Source organism: Vanessa atalanta, chromosome 29 (genome assembly GCF_905147765.1).
Source record: "Vanessa atalanta chromosome 29, ilVanAtal1.2, whole genome shotgun sequence".
NCBI classification, from domain to species: domain Eukaryota; kingdom Metazoa; phylum Arthropoda; class Insecta; order Lepidoptera; family Nymphalidae; genus Vanessa; species Vanessa atalanta.
The window spans coordinates 4520508-4537643 of record NC_061899.1 but is presented as its reverse complement, the minus strand read 5'-3'; the positions used below and the strand labels follow the sequence as shown (position 1 = coordinate 4537643).

Sequence of the window (17136 nt, the reverse complement as noted above, 5' to 3'; positions counted from 1 at the left end):
TTACTATTGAGGGAATGTTGAGTAAGCTACCCTTGAGGGTGAGGGTCAGGTGAGGTGATATATCGTTGTGTGATGTCCTCCAATTTCCCGGAAGAAAAACTACCAACTTCACAGATCATAGTCTAGTAAATGCTTACAAACAAAGGTGTACTTATTCTCTTAATTTAACGAGGCAGGAATTAAATCTCCACGTGCTTTCTGAAGTATAACTTCCAACTCCTATACTTCTGGTTGCAGCTGAAAATCTAACCAAAACATCCAGCAACTTTAATAAGCGAGCTTTTATAAGAAATTAAAAGTTTCATACTAGACTTTCGCTTCGTAAATCTTATTAAAAATGGACTGAACTTACAGCAAAAGCTTGTTATGTAAGAGAAAAATTCGTATATATCGGTTTTTACTATAAAATATAACATATCACAAATATACAGCCCTGATATTTGAACTACAGTACGTTCCAATGGTAGCGGGAGTAAGATAAGCAAACCTTAGATACATATTCCAAACGATTTGCCAGTAGCTATAAGCACTTGATTGATAAATCTTTATTTCAGCCTCAAAAACTATTCGGGATATCGATAGTACTATCGATATCCCGAATCGTTATGATCAATACTATCGATAGTATCTCTGTAAGCAATACCATTGGTGGCAGCGATATTATTGATACTATCGATCGTATCGATAGTTTAGGTTAAAAGTAAAGGTTTTTTCAATACTATCGATAGTATTGACACGTGACAATACTATCGATAGAATATCGACACTATCGCTAACACCTTAACTATCGGTAGTCATCGATAGTGGACTATCGATATGCACTATTTATTATACAACACTATTCCACGTAACTAATTATATACACTTTAAATTTATTTCCACAATCGTGATAACAATTTCGTCGTCATACATAACATATCTCACGATTATATATTACATACATATATAATTGTATTTAACTAATATGACTGTACTTTTAAATGTTGAAAATGAGTAACTACTGAGTTTCTTGCCGGTTCTTCTTCATAGAATCGCCATTCCGAACCGGTGGTAGCTTAACTTAAAATAGTTTATTTAATGACGATTCAAAAGTGCTTGTTAAAGCCAACTTGAATGAAGTATATTTTAATTTAGATTTTTATCGGACGATTGAAGCTCGACCAATGACATCCCTTCAATTCAAGGTCAAACTTGTTTACATATGTTTACTCCTCCTGCTATTGAAATCAATTATAGTTTAATTGCATAGTAAGCTTGATTTATATCCTAATTAATCATTAATTATTGTGAAAAGATATCAGATAGATCTTTGGATAGCTAGGCTGATAATAATATAATAGGCCCATGTACGGTATAACTAAACTGAGTTTATTGCACGTTCATCTCGGCTCAATCGGCGTGTCATACGGTTCTGTAATATAATTATTTAAGGAAAAGTTCTTGTAAAGGCCTAATTAAATAAAGTAAATTTTTTTTATTTTGAGATCACCAAAAGGTAATCTTTATCGATTACCACTTTTATTTGTGATTTTTTTCGAAGGCACAGTTTAACGGTCGGACTGAAAGATCAGATGATGGTAAGCGGTCGGCACTGTAAGAAATATTATCCATTGCTTACATCACCAATGCGCCTACAACTTAGTGAACTAAGATGATTTTCAAACCGAAACACAACAATACTAAGAATTGCTGTTTTGCGGTAGAAAATCTGATGAGTGGGTGGAATCTACCCTACCACCGAGTGATCATTTCAGTCGACCGCTTAATTTAATAATTGAACAAATATTTCGTCAACTTTCGATAAACCTATATGAAACAATATTATTCTTAACAAAATGTCAACTCTCGTGCCTAGGAAGCACCGGCAGCAGTGGTGGGAGGGCTCTAGGTGGGCAGCTCGTCGCGGGAGGCCCCCGGGGGGGCGAGCGCCGCCAGCAGCAGCGCCTGCGCCGGCGCGCCGAACACGGCCGGCAGCCGCGCCAGCCCGCCCGCCGCGCAGGGGGGCGCCGCCCACTCTGCCGAACAATACTTATTCAACCCATAAAGCGAGACACAATGGATTTTAGGCATTTTTTTATTTTATTACGTTTACATGAACTTTTTCCATTGTTATATATTTTCAACATAGTAGAATAAAGGTCATCGTAAGTACAAAAAAAATAATTGGTAAACAAACCGAGAGGGCCTTTACCAAACATCATCCCGTACGGTAGCAAATAGTTAACCCACCGGTAAGGCTCGACCAGGACCTATCAGGGAGGTTACCTGCCTTCGACTGTTTTGTTCGCCTAATTAGTAATAATAATGTCAAAAGGTCGCTTAGCAAAGAATGCCAGTTAATGCATAGCACGGGTTTTAAACGTCAAGTACGTATTTTTAATGAGGGAAGTCTTGACTCGTGGGGGGGGGCGGTTGACTCATATGTCGTGACAATAGACGGCATAACGCTCTCTTATACCGTCTTGGCTTACGGTGGAGTGATAGTGTAACAGAAATCGTCACGTAAGAAAAAGGCGTTACGCCCCCTCCCCGACCTTTCCCTCTGTATCTCTATCTCTTTCTACTACACACAATTTTATATAACATTATTCAAACTTATTTGTTTGTTATTGTTTTAATTAACTAAGGATTTCAAATAAGATTTTTATATCTTCTCATTTAAATTTATCTCATTGTGTCCAGGGCCGGACCGTAGGTTTAGGGGGCACTCGGCTAACACTACTTAGGGGCCCACCTAAGACAAATCTGAACGTAGACTTGATTTAATTAATTGAATGGGTTTGATTAATTGCAGAACTCAAGCTGCAAACCATACGATCTGTTTAATTTAATAAAGTTATGGATTATCGTCTATTTTTGACTTTGACTTGACTTAGCTGGGGCCCCTTGAATCCACGGGGCCCTGCGCTGAAGGCCAAAAACCCATATGGTAGATCCGGCCCTGATTGTTATTTAATACTTAATATATAACGAAAGTCACTTCGTTCCAACCGTGTGTCCGAAGACACATCACTTTTAATATAAATTCTGTCAAAGGGCCATGGAACACCGTGATGATACTCACCAAGATGTGAGCATGGTCATAAGCAAACCGTATCCTCAAACTCCCTTAGCTAAGCAGTGTTATATATACAGGCATTACCGTCTTTACAATAGGGCACATGGGGCACGTGCGCAGGGCCCCCAACCTGAGAGGGCCCCGGAGAACCAACAATTTCTTTCATATGTTTGTTCTCACATTGACTGCTATGTATATTTTCGAAAGTGATATATTTGTAGGAAATAACTAACATATTTATCAAAAAAGGCTACAAAATAACCATAAGATTGGACAACCAATCAGATTCTTACGAATATACGAAAATTACCGTACCGTTTATTTGACTTAAGTATACTTAAGACCTGGCCAAAAGCTAATAATTTGTACATGGTAGTACATGCCTACCAAAAGGGCCCCAAATTCATGGGTGCCCAAGGGCCCCAGCATAGCTTGAGACGGCTCTGTATACAGGGTGTTCGTTTACCAATATGAGTGGACTTCGGCGTCGCTACCAGCAGCAGCACGTGGGCTTCAGGCAACGTGAGCAGGCCACACTTCACGTACAGATAGCTGGACGCAGCCACTGTTGTCAACCAGCTTACAACTGTAAAAAAGTAAAATACATGAAAACTACCAAATTATTTTTATTTCTCACAATATTGGTAGGCGGACTGGCAAATGAGTCACCTGATGGTAAGTGGTCACCATGGACTTTGGTGCTGTAGAAGTATAAAGCAGTTCTTATATCGCCAATGCACCAGCATCCTTGAGAACTAAGGTGGTGTGCAACTTGTGCTATGATGTTAGTACTGCTGTTTGAAGGAATATCTGATGAGTGGTAGGTGGTATCTACCCAGACGGACTTGCACAAAGCAATACCACAAATTCCAAGTTTTGAAGTGTCATTTTTTTCCCTATAAACGTATAGTATTTAGGAGTATGAAAATTATTTAATTCATTAGTCGAGATCTTTAATAATTTATGGTATACATACATATTCATAAACTATATTTATGAAAAAATCTGTCATCGGAACTTTGGAAGTAAAATTAAAGTGGATACAAGTAGTCTATTGTATTATAAATAAAGTTATATTAATCAATAACTGTTTGTAGTGCATTTTGTAACAGATATATTAGCAAATCGCATGTAATATGTAAATCTAGAGCCGAGATGGCCCAGTGGTTAGAACGCGTGCATCTTAGCCGATGATTGCAGGTTCAATCCCAGGCGGCCACTGAATTTTCATGTGCTTAATTTGTGTTTTTAATTCATCTCGTGCTCGGCGGTGAAGGAAAACATCGTGAGGAAACCTGCATGTGTCTAATTTCAACGAAATTCTGCCCCATGTATCCATCAACCCGCATTGGAACAGCGTGGTGGAATATGCTCCAAACCTTCTCCTCTAAGGGAGTGGAGGCCTTAGCCCAGCAGTGGGAAATTTACAGGCTCTTAATGTATGTTAATGTAATGTAAATCTAGGGTTTTTTTATTTTACCTACCTAACCTGCAAACATAAAACACCCCCCCCCCCCTCTTCTCTCCTTCACATACGGTTGAAACCAGACTGAAAACTAGTTTAATGTTAATTAAAAAGTTCAACTTACCCAAAAACAGTGTTGCCATTACATCAATGACGTACAAACTGCCCTCCGCTTCTCGCAACAGCGAGCAACACTCGCCGTACAGTATTGCCAGCGCTGATATCTTGTTTATAGTACCATCTGAAACATATTTATTTATGGTTTGTGGACTCTGTTCTGACTCGCTTTAGGTTGATTTGCCTTCCTACCGTCAAAAATACTCTCTAAAGCGTATAAAAACTGGTGTAGACTTTTAAATCATCATCAGAGGAATCTTGTTTGATTTTTTTTTTATATAGTTAGGCGGCCTTGCAAATCGACCACCTGATGGTACGTGGTCACCATTATGAGTTGAGATGACCCAGTGGTTAGAACGCGTGCATCTTAACCGATGATTTCGGGTTCAAACCCAGGCAAGCACCACTGAATTTTCATGTACTTAATTTGTGTTTATAATTCATCCCGTGCTCGGCGACGATGGAAAACATCGTGAGGAAACCTTCACGTGTCTAATTACAATAAATTTCCGCCAGATCTGTATCCACCAATTCGCATTGGAACAGCGTGCTGGATCAGCTCCAAACTTTCTCCTCAGAGGGAGAGGTCTCAGCCCACCAGTGGGACAATAGCAGGCTGTTAAATCAACTTTATACATATAATACACATTTGCCTTAACTACATGGTACGTACCGATTTCCGTTTTTGAGGACAAATTTCCAATTACGAACGGTACTAGAGCTGATGACGCAGTTATGAGAACTCCTCGCAACGACGGCAGAGCTATACGACCACACTGGAAGTTTAAGCTCATTAACAACAGTGACTATAAATAAGATCGGGAACACCTTATTCTAGCTACTGCTAGCTCTTCGTAAGCAATACTATTGGTAGCAGCGATACTATTGAAACTATCGATAGTTTAGGTTAAAAGTAAAGTTTTTTGCAATACTATCGATATTATTGATCATGGGGAGCTATCGATACTATCGATAGACTATCGATACTATCGCTAACACCTAACTATCGATAGTATATCGATAAGCAACACTACAATAAAGTCGTCTGGAAGCATTTAGTTTGATCGTGACTTAAAGCACCTTAGTGTACGAAGTCCTTGGATGTTTGGTAATTGTTCACCACTTACCAACAAAAGATGAGCAAGGGGGGAGAATACGAATGACACCGCGTAACTGGTAGCAGCTAACGACGCGGTGACTCCATCTCTGCTCAGCGAGAGCGGCAGCCACGCGCAAGGGCGCGCCAGAGACGCCAATATCGCACTGGAATACCATTAAATGTTTAAAATACATGAGCTACTCGCGCACAAAAAATCTCTAGATACAACTTTAAAAAAAAAAAATGCAATTTTTCCAACTAGAATAAAGCTGCTTTTCAGCTAAATTTTTTTCACTACGTTTACACATAGTCATTCCACTGTCATACTCAAACAGTCACATAATCTTATGAACAATCAAACAATTCAAAGTTACGTGATGTAGTTTCGAGCAGAATGACATAAACAAGCATGGGGGTTGCTTAACTATCTAATGAGTACTAATATCTCCACTCCATACGGTGAAAAGAAAACCAAGCTACCAGCACAAGTATTCTCAAGAACGGCAGCAGGCTGGCGTTATAAATCCGTCTCATTCAAATCCCTCACACTCAAATATAATCTCACTATATTTCAACATAACATTTATTTATAATTATCTTAACACAAATAAAAAAAAATGAACTTACCCTTCAATAACACGTCTATCGAGAGCTACTGACAGTGCGTTAACAGTGACAGCGGACAGAACGAATGCGACAACATGTGCATGGAGCGCTGTCAATGCGTACATGCGCGTGCGACATGCATGCACGCGTGTGCGACCCGCGTTATAATATATGTACGTCCGGGGAATGTGACTTATGTATTCCATGTGAAATATTCCTGAAAAAAAAAATATTATTAAATAGTTAAAATTTACCATATCCGATTGACTATTGGATAATTTTACGGTTTACAAATTCATTTAATTTTTTATACTTTAAAAAAATATACTATAATGTTTGTTAGCGTGAAGGGAACAGCTCGGAAGCACCCCCACGGCTGGAAAAAGATCTCTTATCTTGAGAAAGAAGATCTCTCATGTCTTATTTTGATCTTGAGAATATTTGCAGTCAATTTCTTTTTATGGCATAAAATAAGGCGGAGGTACAAATCACCACTGCCAATAGACAGTCATCGTAAAAAATACTATTCCTTACATCGCCAGTGCGCCACGGACCTTGAGAGCTAAGATGTTACGTGCCTTATGCCTGTAGTCACTAGCTCACTCACCCTTCGAACCAGAACCCAACCAATACTAAGTATTGTTGCTTGGTGTTATAATATCTGATGAGTGAGCACCCAGAGGGGCTTGCAAAAAGCCATACCACCAAGTAAATTCCACAACACTGCTGTGCATGTATTTCCTAAGAATTTTCCTCCACAGCCAGATTAAGCTAATTGAAAATGGGTGGGGATAAGATTCTTATGATCTTTGATAAGATTGAAAAATTTATTACATTGGCTTTTTTTTTTAATATTTCAGTATAAAATGAGGCAAAGAAAGCATTATTTTGGTTCTGTTTAAATTATAAGAATATCTATTTAGCTAAAAATTCAAATATATTAAAACCTTTAATGTACATCTATTTTTAATATCATAAATTATATTACTCTAACTTGCCAGATATTTAGCAGTATCTTCTAATATAAAAAAAATAATATATATTTTTTTAATAATATATATTAATTTTAAAGCTTATATTAAAATGTAAAGCAAAAAACGTGTGATTGTAAATAATTTATTTTGCAATAATTAAAACTCCATCTCAGAATGGTTTTTCAGAATGATAGATAATGATCCAAGTCACAATGCCAGGATGACTCGCAAAAAAAGGTGATTTATGTTATTTAACCATGAATAAGTTTATATTGAATTGAATTTCAAAAAATAGAAAAAGTAGAGCATGCGGAATGCTGAGAGATTGAGAGCTTTTATAACATTAATTACATAAGTATATAGAATATCTTTACTATATAAAAAATAATCTAATTAAATTCATTGAACCTTGCATCTATTTTTAATAGACTAGCCGACGTGGCAGGGTATATTGCACAAACTGCAATATATCCCATTATCTTAAAATGTAATGAGACAGCAAATTCAACATGACCGAGTGAGTTCAAGCTCGGAAACAATGATTTTACACGCTTTCTTAAGCATGAGATAGTAAGCTGCCAACTAGTAATTTCCCAGCTGCTATTGTGAATTTCCAGGCAGAAAAATTCGATCCAATGCAAGGTTATCTTACAAATATAACATTTGTATCTTTCTTAACTCATTAATATTAGTGCTGATCATAGCTTAATTTGATTTTTATCTGAGTAATCAAAATCATCCTCCTGCCCTTATCCCAATTTTATTCGGGGTCAGCTCAGCATGTCTTTTTCTTCCATAGTTCTCTGACATCATCACACTAGCTACATTCTTTCCAGCCATACCGTCTTTCACACAATCCATCCATTGTTGAAAGAAGATATGGCTGGAAAGAATGTTACTAGGGAGATGACTGATATAAGGAACCGATAAGCATTCAAAGTAAACCCAAACTACTTAATCAGACTTTAATTAATGCTTCAGTGATTAGATATATAAGTTTATAATATTTAATATTTAACATACAATTTACTTAAACTCTATTTCAATATAATGTATGGCTCAATATTGCATGAAATACTTTCCCTTTTTATTTTTCGATGTTTAAGATATTAAAATTTCAATGTGCATCCAGCTGTTTATTTTATATAAACAAAATAATGTATAAATACGAGCTCTAAATGTGAGAAAAATATAATGTAGTTACATGGGCGAATGGGTGCAATGCGTTCTAGATATATCTACGTGAACATGCATGTAGTTGCCTCCGGGAGCCCCGTAATTCGGCGCAAGAACAGCGAGAGCCATTGTCATCAAGACTCCGAGCACCATCCAGCGTTTCTTCAATTCCTTCCAAAAGTCCAAATCATAATCACTTTTATACACTTCATTACGGTCCTTTTGAGGATATACAACCTGGGTTGATGTTACAGTACATTCCATCTTCAAATTATATTAATATTATCGAAAGTGAAACATGTGAATATTTTATTAACTTCTTCTGTTTTTTTAGAACAACGGATAACTTTTGTCGTTTATTTTGCATTGATTTGAGTATTTTTAGATGGAAGACAAATATATTACAAATAAATAAATAATTAAAACTAAATTTAGCTAAAATCAATGGATTGGGTTTTATAAATTTTAAAATACCGCGCATCTGCAATGCTGCAAAGATGACAAGATAGGATAATGACGTCATCACTGTGTTTCAATTTACGCAGAAAAACTTATTTTTCTTTTCAAATAATTTAATATTTTAATAACGATTATTTACTTGTTACGATTTTTCACCTGTTATTATTATTAAAATATATTTAAGTATATTCATATGTTAATCAGTTAGTCTGGTTTATTTATAAAATATTCAAATGTCAATATGACTTTTCGTGCTATACTGAAGGCAATGGTATAATAATATAATTTTTGAAAATAAAAGTGCGCAATAATTATTTACGAAATAATTTAAACTCATTAATTACTAACGATGATGTTAAGAAGCTTACGACAAGTAGGAGAAAATATAAAAAGAAATCCATTATTTTTAAGGTTAGAATAGTTATATTTATTTTTATTTTTCATATCGTTTTGTTAGCAACATATTTTGCATCACCAAATTAATATAATTATAAAATATTCAAAAGATTTTTTTTCTTGATCCCTCAAATTTTATAGTTCATATTGAAAAACATTTCAAATATTATTAGGCATAATATTTGAATATGTATGCAGTATGCAAATGATTATATAGGTAACTAATTGTCGCCTCTCTCGCGTTTTAGAGGTTAACCGTCAGGTGTTAGGTATAAAAAATTAGCTTATATCCTTGGAGTTCAAACTTGGTTCATTCCAAATTTCATCACTTTCGGTCAAGGGTTTGACTGTGAATGAGCAACAGACAGACAGAGTTACTTTCGCATTTATAATATTAGATAGATGGTAGTACAAGTGTACAAAAATGCCTTAAGGACATTTAAAGAAGAGTTATGATTTTAAACACACATATATATGCTCAAATCAAAATACCAAACCAATTTGCCGTTGAAACTGTAGTTTTTAAGAATTTTTACAATCAATGAATAGTGTAATATTTCTATGTCCAATAAAAATATTTTGTATCATTGATTCTTATGCCGGGGATATATAAATTTGAGTATAAATTATCACTAATTGTATGATTATATTTAGGTAGAATCAGTAATGGCTTTACATTTAATTTATCTTATTAAATAATGATAATGTGCTTGTGAAATTAAACAGGAATAAGTCCACCTGTTTGTACCAGTTAGTCAATAAAGTTGTATAAATAAAATACATAAATTAATTAGTAAAATATTTTGAAATGAATATTTAACTAAACTTAATGATTTATTTTATTTATTTAAATGCTTTATTGACCACCATAAAGTTAATGGGACAAAAGGCGGACTTCATGCCTGAAGGCATTCTCTGCCAGTCAATCTTTAGGTCAAACAGAAAAACCATGAAGGCGGTAAAAAAAAATTAATTAACAATATATGCACATACTTATATAAAACTACATAAAAAAAACATATACATACATATCCATATAGTATGATGTGTATAAAAAATGTTTTTTTTTAAGGAACACATATTTGTTTTTTTATTATAGTGTAAGAAACAAAGCAGCATATGAGGGTGATGGGAAAACAACTGTGAGGATCTTAAACCAGGACCAGGATCTAGGACTTATGATAGATGCCTATGCAAGTGTGAGTAAAAAAAATGAATAACTTAAGGCAAACAGAAGCTTACTAAATTAAAACTTGTATATAATCTATGTACATAGAGATATACCACTGATTGACTTGAAATTTAGCACTGTTATTCCCTTTCCGACATAAAGGCTTTCTAAGAAAGTATTATTGGCAATTTTAACTTCTAGAGGGACAAGTGGGAGGGTAACTTCTAATGATTTTTACCTGAACAAAGTCGGGACAGACCACTAGTATTTATATAATAATTTCTTTGCATATTGGTTTAATCATGAAGCATTTTTTTTAGCATTAGCAGCCTGTAAATTTCCCACTGCTGGGCTAAAGGCCTCCTCTCCCTTTGAGGAGAAGGTTTGGAACATATTCCACCACGCTGCTCCAATGCGGGTTGGCGTAATACACATGTGGCAGAATTTCGTTGAAATTAGACACATGCAGGTTTCCTCACGATGTTTTCCTTCACCGCCGAGCACGAGATGAATTATAAATACAAATTAAGCATATGAAAATTCAGTGGTGTCTGCCTGGGCTTGAACCCGTAATCATCGGTTAAGATGCACGCGTTCTAACCACTGGGCCATCTCGGCTAATCATGGAGAAGCACTTCAAAACATTATGACACTATGTCTTATTGCATCACCTGCTTATGTGTAGTTCACATTTTGCTCCGGAAACAGGATTTGAAATTCAATTAGGCAACGTTGGAATTTTTCGAACAATCCATGCGATTATAATTTTTGATGTTTAATTTTTTCTTTTGACAGTGCATATAATTCTGTAAAACTATTTTTTTTATTACGCTTCTGTATTTTTTTATGACAGTCGGACTTGCCGCTAGCTTATTAAGCTACAGATAGCAAGGTTGAGGGTTAAAACACCTGGTCTGACCAATAAACTTAAATGGGGTTTGTCAAATGGAAAATTCCCAGCAGCAGCTTAGAGGATAGGAGTTGGAATTATTTAGTCATGTCTCGGAAAGCACATAAAACCGCTGGTCCTGCGCCCTTGACTCTTCCCGTTCGTTTGCAGCCCTTATCAGATCGTGATTGAGGGAACAGTGCACTTGAGTTTGTAGATACATGTGCCCCAGGGCTGCCAGATCGTATAATTTCGATACAATATGTGTATAATTTAGTGTATAAAGCGTGTATAATAGATTGTCTTGAATAATTACATACATAACAAAAAAAATAATTAAACCATATAAACCCAAACATAATGAAGATTTGTGAAAGTAGCAAGAAAAGGTCGTCCGTAATGTACTCTGTAGCGACTTTTCGTTTTAATCAATGCAAACACTAACAATTCTATATATTCCAGAATTTTAAATATTTTTTGGAGTTCCTAAATAGATTTAAGCTTATTTTGCTTACTTTTTTTTTATAAATTTTATTTTTACTAAATTTTATTTCATTCGTCCTTAGTGCTTAGTATGTTTTAGTCAAATTAGTAAGAATATTTAAAAAAAAAGTTACGAATATAAGCGACTTTGTGTAATAACTGTGATGCTTATATTTTTCAAATAAGATTATTATTATTAACAATTTTTTTTATATATTACATTAATTATCATCGTCAGCCCACATTCGTCCACTGCTGGACATAGGCCTCTCCAATTGCACGCCACTGTAATCTCTTTTCGGCAACTCGCATCCAGCTCCTGCCAGCCGTCTTACGCAAATCATCACTCCACCGTGCCTGAGGACGTCCTACACGTTTGCCGAGACGCGTTTATGTATTATATTCTTTATTGCACTAAAATATCAATGATGGTACAGTAATATATGTACAGGCAAAGGTGGACTTATCTCTAAAAGAGATTTCTTCCAGTCAACCTATGGAGGTGAGTGACAGGGTGATGCAGCGGGCAAAATAGTGCAGACTGTAGTATAAAAAATATGAAAATATAAATACTTACATAAATAAAAATATAATACATAAACATACATAAAAATACAATACACAAAATACATATACATACATATTTACATTCATAGTAAACTGAAAATAAGTTCAAATGTAACTTCTTGCGTATAAAAAAAATTGGCTCTACTGGGAGCCCTGTTCTGCAGTATATAATTCCCAGGGCTTTCGTCTCCCTTGAATATGGTACAAGTCATACAATATACGTGATGTGAGGATATTTGTTTCAGTATGGCTTTCGTTTGAACAACGGGATCACAGTGCTAGGACCTGTTGCTATATTCCCTAGGTAAGTTTTTCTTGGTTATTTTATTGCTAATTTTTGTTTTTTTTTTTATATGGCATAGGTAGGTCAAGGTGTAAATTTATGGCAAGTGAAGACCACACCCCGTATATTAAGAAAAAAATTAATCACACATAACTTCGCCGATACACCTTAGGTACTGAGATTGAGGTGCCTGTAGTTACAATGGCTCTATCACTCTTCAAGCCGAAACTCTACAATACTTATTATGGAGTTAGAACGTGTGATGATTGATGAGTAGGCGGTGCTTACCTGCTGAGATGGGCTTCCTAACTAAAAACTCATAGTTTTTTTTTAATTATAATATATATTTACAGGATAACGATTGCCGGGTTTTGTATTATTTATATGTATGTGTAAAATATTATGTTCAGGACAATATTATCGTGGCAAATACGGACTTCAAGTGAAATCAACGAGGCTTCGCTTCGGTTCTTTAAGCTCCTGGAACCCAAGATCGATTTGTTGGTAAGATTGGAGAATATATTTAAGAAGTCGGTCGGGCAAATGGGCCACCTGATGGTAAGTGGTCACCACAGAGTCGGATTTAAAGGTTTGGAGGTCTTAGAGCAACAGAGGCGTGAAGACCTTAACAATTATATTATGAATCAATTTGAATATTTTAATTTAAATCAGTAAGCTAAAATTTATTTACCGGTAACTTTTCAAACAATAAATTATTATCATTATTATAATTTGATTATTGATGGGATTAGGCGAAAATAAGTCAAGATCATATAAGTGTACTGATATTTATTTTGTAACCCAGGCAGCACATGATAACAGCTGACACAAGAGAGTGTGAATAATGTAGTGTAATACGACCGAACAGAAAAGTCAATAAAGCGACATAGACACTGGCTCCAACTAGTGAGCCACGTAGACAACTACGACCATTTATATTGATTAGTTTATACTATAGTACCCGTCACGAGAAGCTATAAATTATGTAAACTAACATCTTTTACTAAGTAAACATTTTATACTGCGAGATAATAATAAATTGACCATATTCAATCGACATGAAATATAGACGGATTATATGAAAGTAACAACCTATTTAATTTAGTCGGATCATATTGTTATATGTCATATCGTTTGTGTTTTTTGGTACCGGAACGCGTCCGTCGCAGGGATTGTAAACTATCGGGACGCCATTTTGAGATAAACGCGTCATTCGAGTTTCGAATGCGTACGAGTTTGTTTCATTGCTTTGCATACATCGCGGATCGTTTGTTAATTTTACTTATGAATCTGACGAATAATTATTTTTAAATAATATATGTTAATTAATATTTGTTACTTAATAATTTATTAAATCTTAAACAAATTCATTTTTTTTGTTGGTCCAAATGTTGTGAACTCCTGAAGACTTGTTTACAAAATTTATAGCTTCTCATGACGGTTACTATAGTTCTAACAATTATATCTAGATATTTGTTAACTCATCGGAATCTTTGCAGATAATAGGTTTAGAAACTAAAGAGAGGAAAGTTATAAATTCTGTATTCAAAGCGTCCAGAGAAGCGAAGCTTAATGTTGAGATATTGGCTACGGAGCATGCTTGCTCGACTTTTAACTTCTTAAATGCAGAGGGGAGGTGAGTTACCTAATTTTCTTACTTAGATTATTGTGCGAGACTGGTCCTTATTCACTCACATAGCTATCATAGGGCTGACTGATGCAACCAGAGCCCCAAAGTTCTACCCCTTGGAGTACCCCTTACCGTAGCTACCATAGTGCATAGATGTTCCAAAGCTAATAAGGCCCCGGGGACTTTTTTTACAAGTCGCTGCATTATAGCCCATATAGCTGCATATATGCCCAGTGGAGAGCCGAGATGGGCCAGTTGAGAGCCGAGATGGCCTAGTGGAGAGCCGAGATGGGCCAGTTGAGAGCCGAGATGGCCCAGTGGAGAGCCGAGATGGCCCAGTGGTTAGAACGCGTGCATCTTAACCGATGATTTCGGGTTCAAACCCAGGCAGGCACCACTGAATTTTCATGTGCTTAATTTGTGTTTATAATTCATCTCGTGCTCGGTGGTGAAGGAAAACATCGTGAGGAAACCTGCATGTGTCTAATTTCAACGAAATTCTGCCACATGTGTATTCCACCAACCCGCATTGGAGCAGCGTGATGGAATATGCTCCAAGCCTTCTCCTCAAGGGAGAGGAGGCCTTAACCCAGCAGTGGGAAATTTACAGGCTGCTAATGTAAATGTAATGTCAATTAAATAAAAAGACAAAGAAACAACGACAACAACTGCTTATGGATATTAAAATGATAAATAAAAGTCTTCAATCAATCTTCAATTTATGCCTTGTTTGTCTCTTTCTAATTTTTTTTTTTTTTGTTTCAGGTCAATAGCAGGAGCTCTACTGCCCCCCCTACACATTGATATGAATGAAAATGATATGTTGCAATCGAAAATGCACTACCAAAACGTTTTCGAGAAAGGTCTACAGTAAATCACCTTGTAACATCCCTAAAAGAAAATTAGTTTGAAGCAATTATGGAGCACCGTAACATAACCGAAACTTATCGGATATCCGAAACCGTAAACGATTCCGAATAAAAAAAATGTTTATTTGAATTTTATTTTTGTATCGTGTTATATTCAAAGAAAAGAGCTAAAATTTAACCCAACTTATTACCAAATAATAGCCTATCACCTATTCTAATGGAAGTCGGAAGATAAACAAACCTTAGATTTACGTATTTCATGCGATTTAAGAACTCAGCTATATTGTGCACTACTAAGAGTTTATGATTAATACATCTTTATTTATAATACAACACTATTAAACTTAACTACTTATTTCAACTTTAATTTTACTTCCAAATTTTCGATAACAGTTTCGTCGACGTTCAAAACGCCAGTTTTTCGCTAATCCATAGTGAATATCACAGATTAATCAAGCTCTCGACCAATGACATCGCGTCAATTTGCTGTCAAATGTTGTTTATTTGACTTTTCTCTTATGGTTCGAAACTTAAATTGTAATATTCTCTTTTGCAATTTCTAAATAATCTAATATCCGTAACTGAATTTATCCTGAAATAGTTTCGTATTCGTAAACGTATCTGAAACTGATAAAATATTATTCACGTATCCGAATCCATACACAGATAAAAAATTACATCATTACCTTTGTTTTAGTTTGACATGGGCCTTCGTGAGTGTTTAGTTCTAATATACTTGGAACCTTTTTAGTTTAAAAATTAACGCTCTTTGATTTGATTTGATATCCATTGCATATATGAATATATCTTATATATTTAAGCAATTCTTGTTAAAGACTGTTGACAACTGTTGCGATCGTCCTTTAATGGGAACGCAGGTGTAAAAGTTAATTTATTTATTTTGTTTAGAATAGTTTTAGCAAAATTATTTATAATTTTCATTTCAACCTCCAACGATGATATTAAAAATGTTGTCCATTAAAAACTATGTAAATATTAAATGATATTGTTAAATATAGATTATGGAACCATGGTCTTTGTTTTTTTTTTCATATTCATTTTTAATTAAAAATTAACTGTTTTATTTGGAACACGTTTAATTGAACAAACACACATACGTCATACATTAAAAGTTATGGTTGAGGTTCAATAGTGTTGATTCTTTTAGAATCGAAGAAACACTTCCATCACGAGTGGATTTTTTTTTGAGAAGTAATTGTTAACTCATAAGTTTGTTCATTGATAAACCAAACTAACTTTAATCGGTGCTCTTGAGAGTAGCCGTTATGTAGTATCCACTAAAAATGCCTGTAATGATCATTGGCATGGATTTGAGATGTTTTCATATGATAACACCCCCCCCCCCCTCCACTCTGCTGCTATTGTACCCCAGTGGCTTGTAGTTGTCAGTTATCCAAGTATATTTTTTCAGTAGGCATCAAATGACCCAGGATAGTTAATTGTGAAGCCAAGGCAAGGTCTACGTCCCGACCAGCGTTGTAGAACTATCGATAGTTTGACTCGATAGTATTTAATCAATATTATCGATACTATCGCTAGCACCTTAACTATCGATAGTTGACAGTGGTATCGATATACACACCCGACATCAATATCATAACCTTAAAAGAAATAAAAGACAAAACTGAAAATTAGATTTTATTTCAACAACACTAAAGCTATTTTATATCATTACATTTATAATTTAAACAACGTTCTATTGAAAATATTTGACTGTAGTAATTACAGCCTCACTTATAAAAGCTTTTTAGGCGATGCTTAGAAACACTGTATCCTCTCTTTCACTCGTTTCTGAATTAACACTCGAAAGAAGGAGACAGCATTACTTAACAAATCGCTTTACAAATTAATTTATAAGTAAAGCCGTTTATGT

The 17136-nt window shown here is 35.2% G+C and overlaps 2 protein-coding genes across 3 annotated transcripts; one reads left to right on the top strand and one right to left on the bottom strand.

Moving 5' to 3' along the window:
- Positions 1-1507: 1507 nt before the first annotated feature.
- On the bottom strand, positions 1508-8886 carry LOC125075021. Its single transcript, XM_047686567.1, has 7 exons — positions 8582-8886; positions 6367-6562; positions 5768-5903; positions 5314-5416; positions 4648-4764; positions 3525-3644; positions 1508-2015 (listed from the first exon to the last, which is right to left on the bottom strand). The coding sequence occupies exons 1-7, from the start codon at positions 8757-8759 to the stop codon at positions 1885-1887; spliced, it is 981 nt and encodes a 326-aa protein (XP_047542523.1). The 5' UTR covers positions 8760-8886; the 3' UTR covers positions 1508-1884.
- A 317-nt stretch (positions 8887-9203) lies between these two features.
- On the top strand, positions 9204-16172 carry LOC125075003 (NADH dehydrogenase [ubiquinone] 1 alpha subcomplex assembly factor 3). 2 transcript variants are annotated; one of them, XM_047686538.1, is made up of 6 exons: positions 9204-9365; positions 10450-10549; positions 12706-12764; positions 13154-13247; positions 14243-14379; positions 16079-16172. In XM_047686538.1, the coding sequence occupies exons 1-6, from the start codon at positions 9304-9306 to the stop codon at positions 16107-16109; spliced, it is 483 nt and encodes a 160-aa protein (XP_047542494.1). In that variant the 5' UTR covers positions 9204-9303; the 3' UTR covers positions 16110-16172. The 2 variants fall into 2 exon arrangements, with proteins under 2 accessions (XP_047542494.1, XP_047542493.1); XM_047686537.1 differs by lacking the exon at positions 16079-16172 and adding an exon at positions 15139-15372 and having other exon boundaries at positions 9207-9365.
- The last annotated feature ends 964 nt before the right edge of the window (positions 16173-17136 follow it).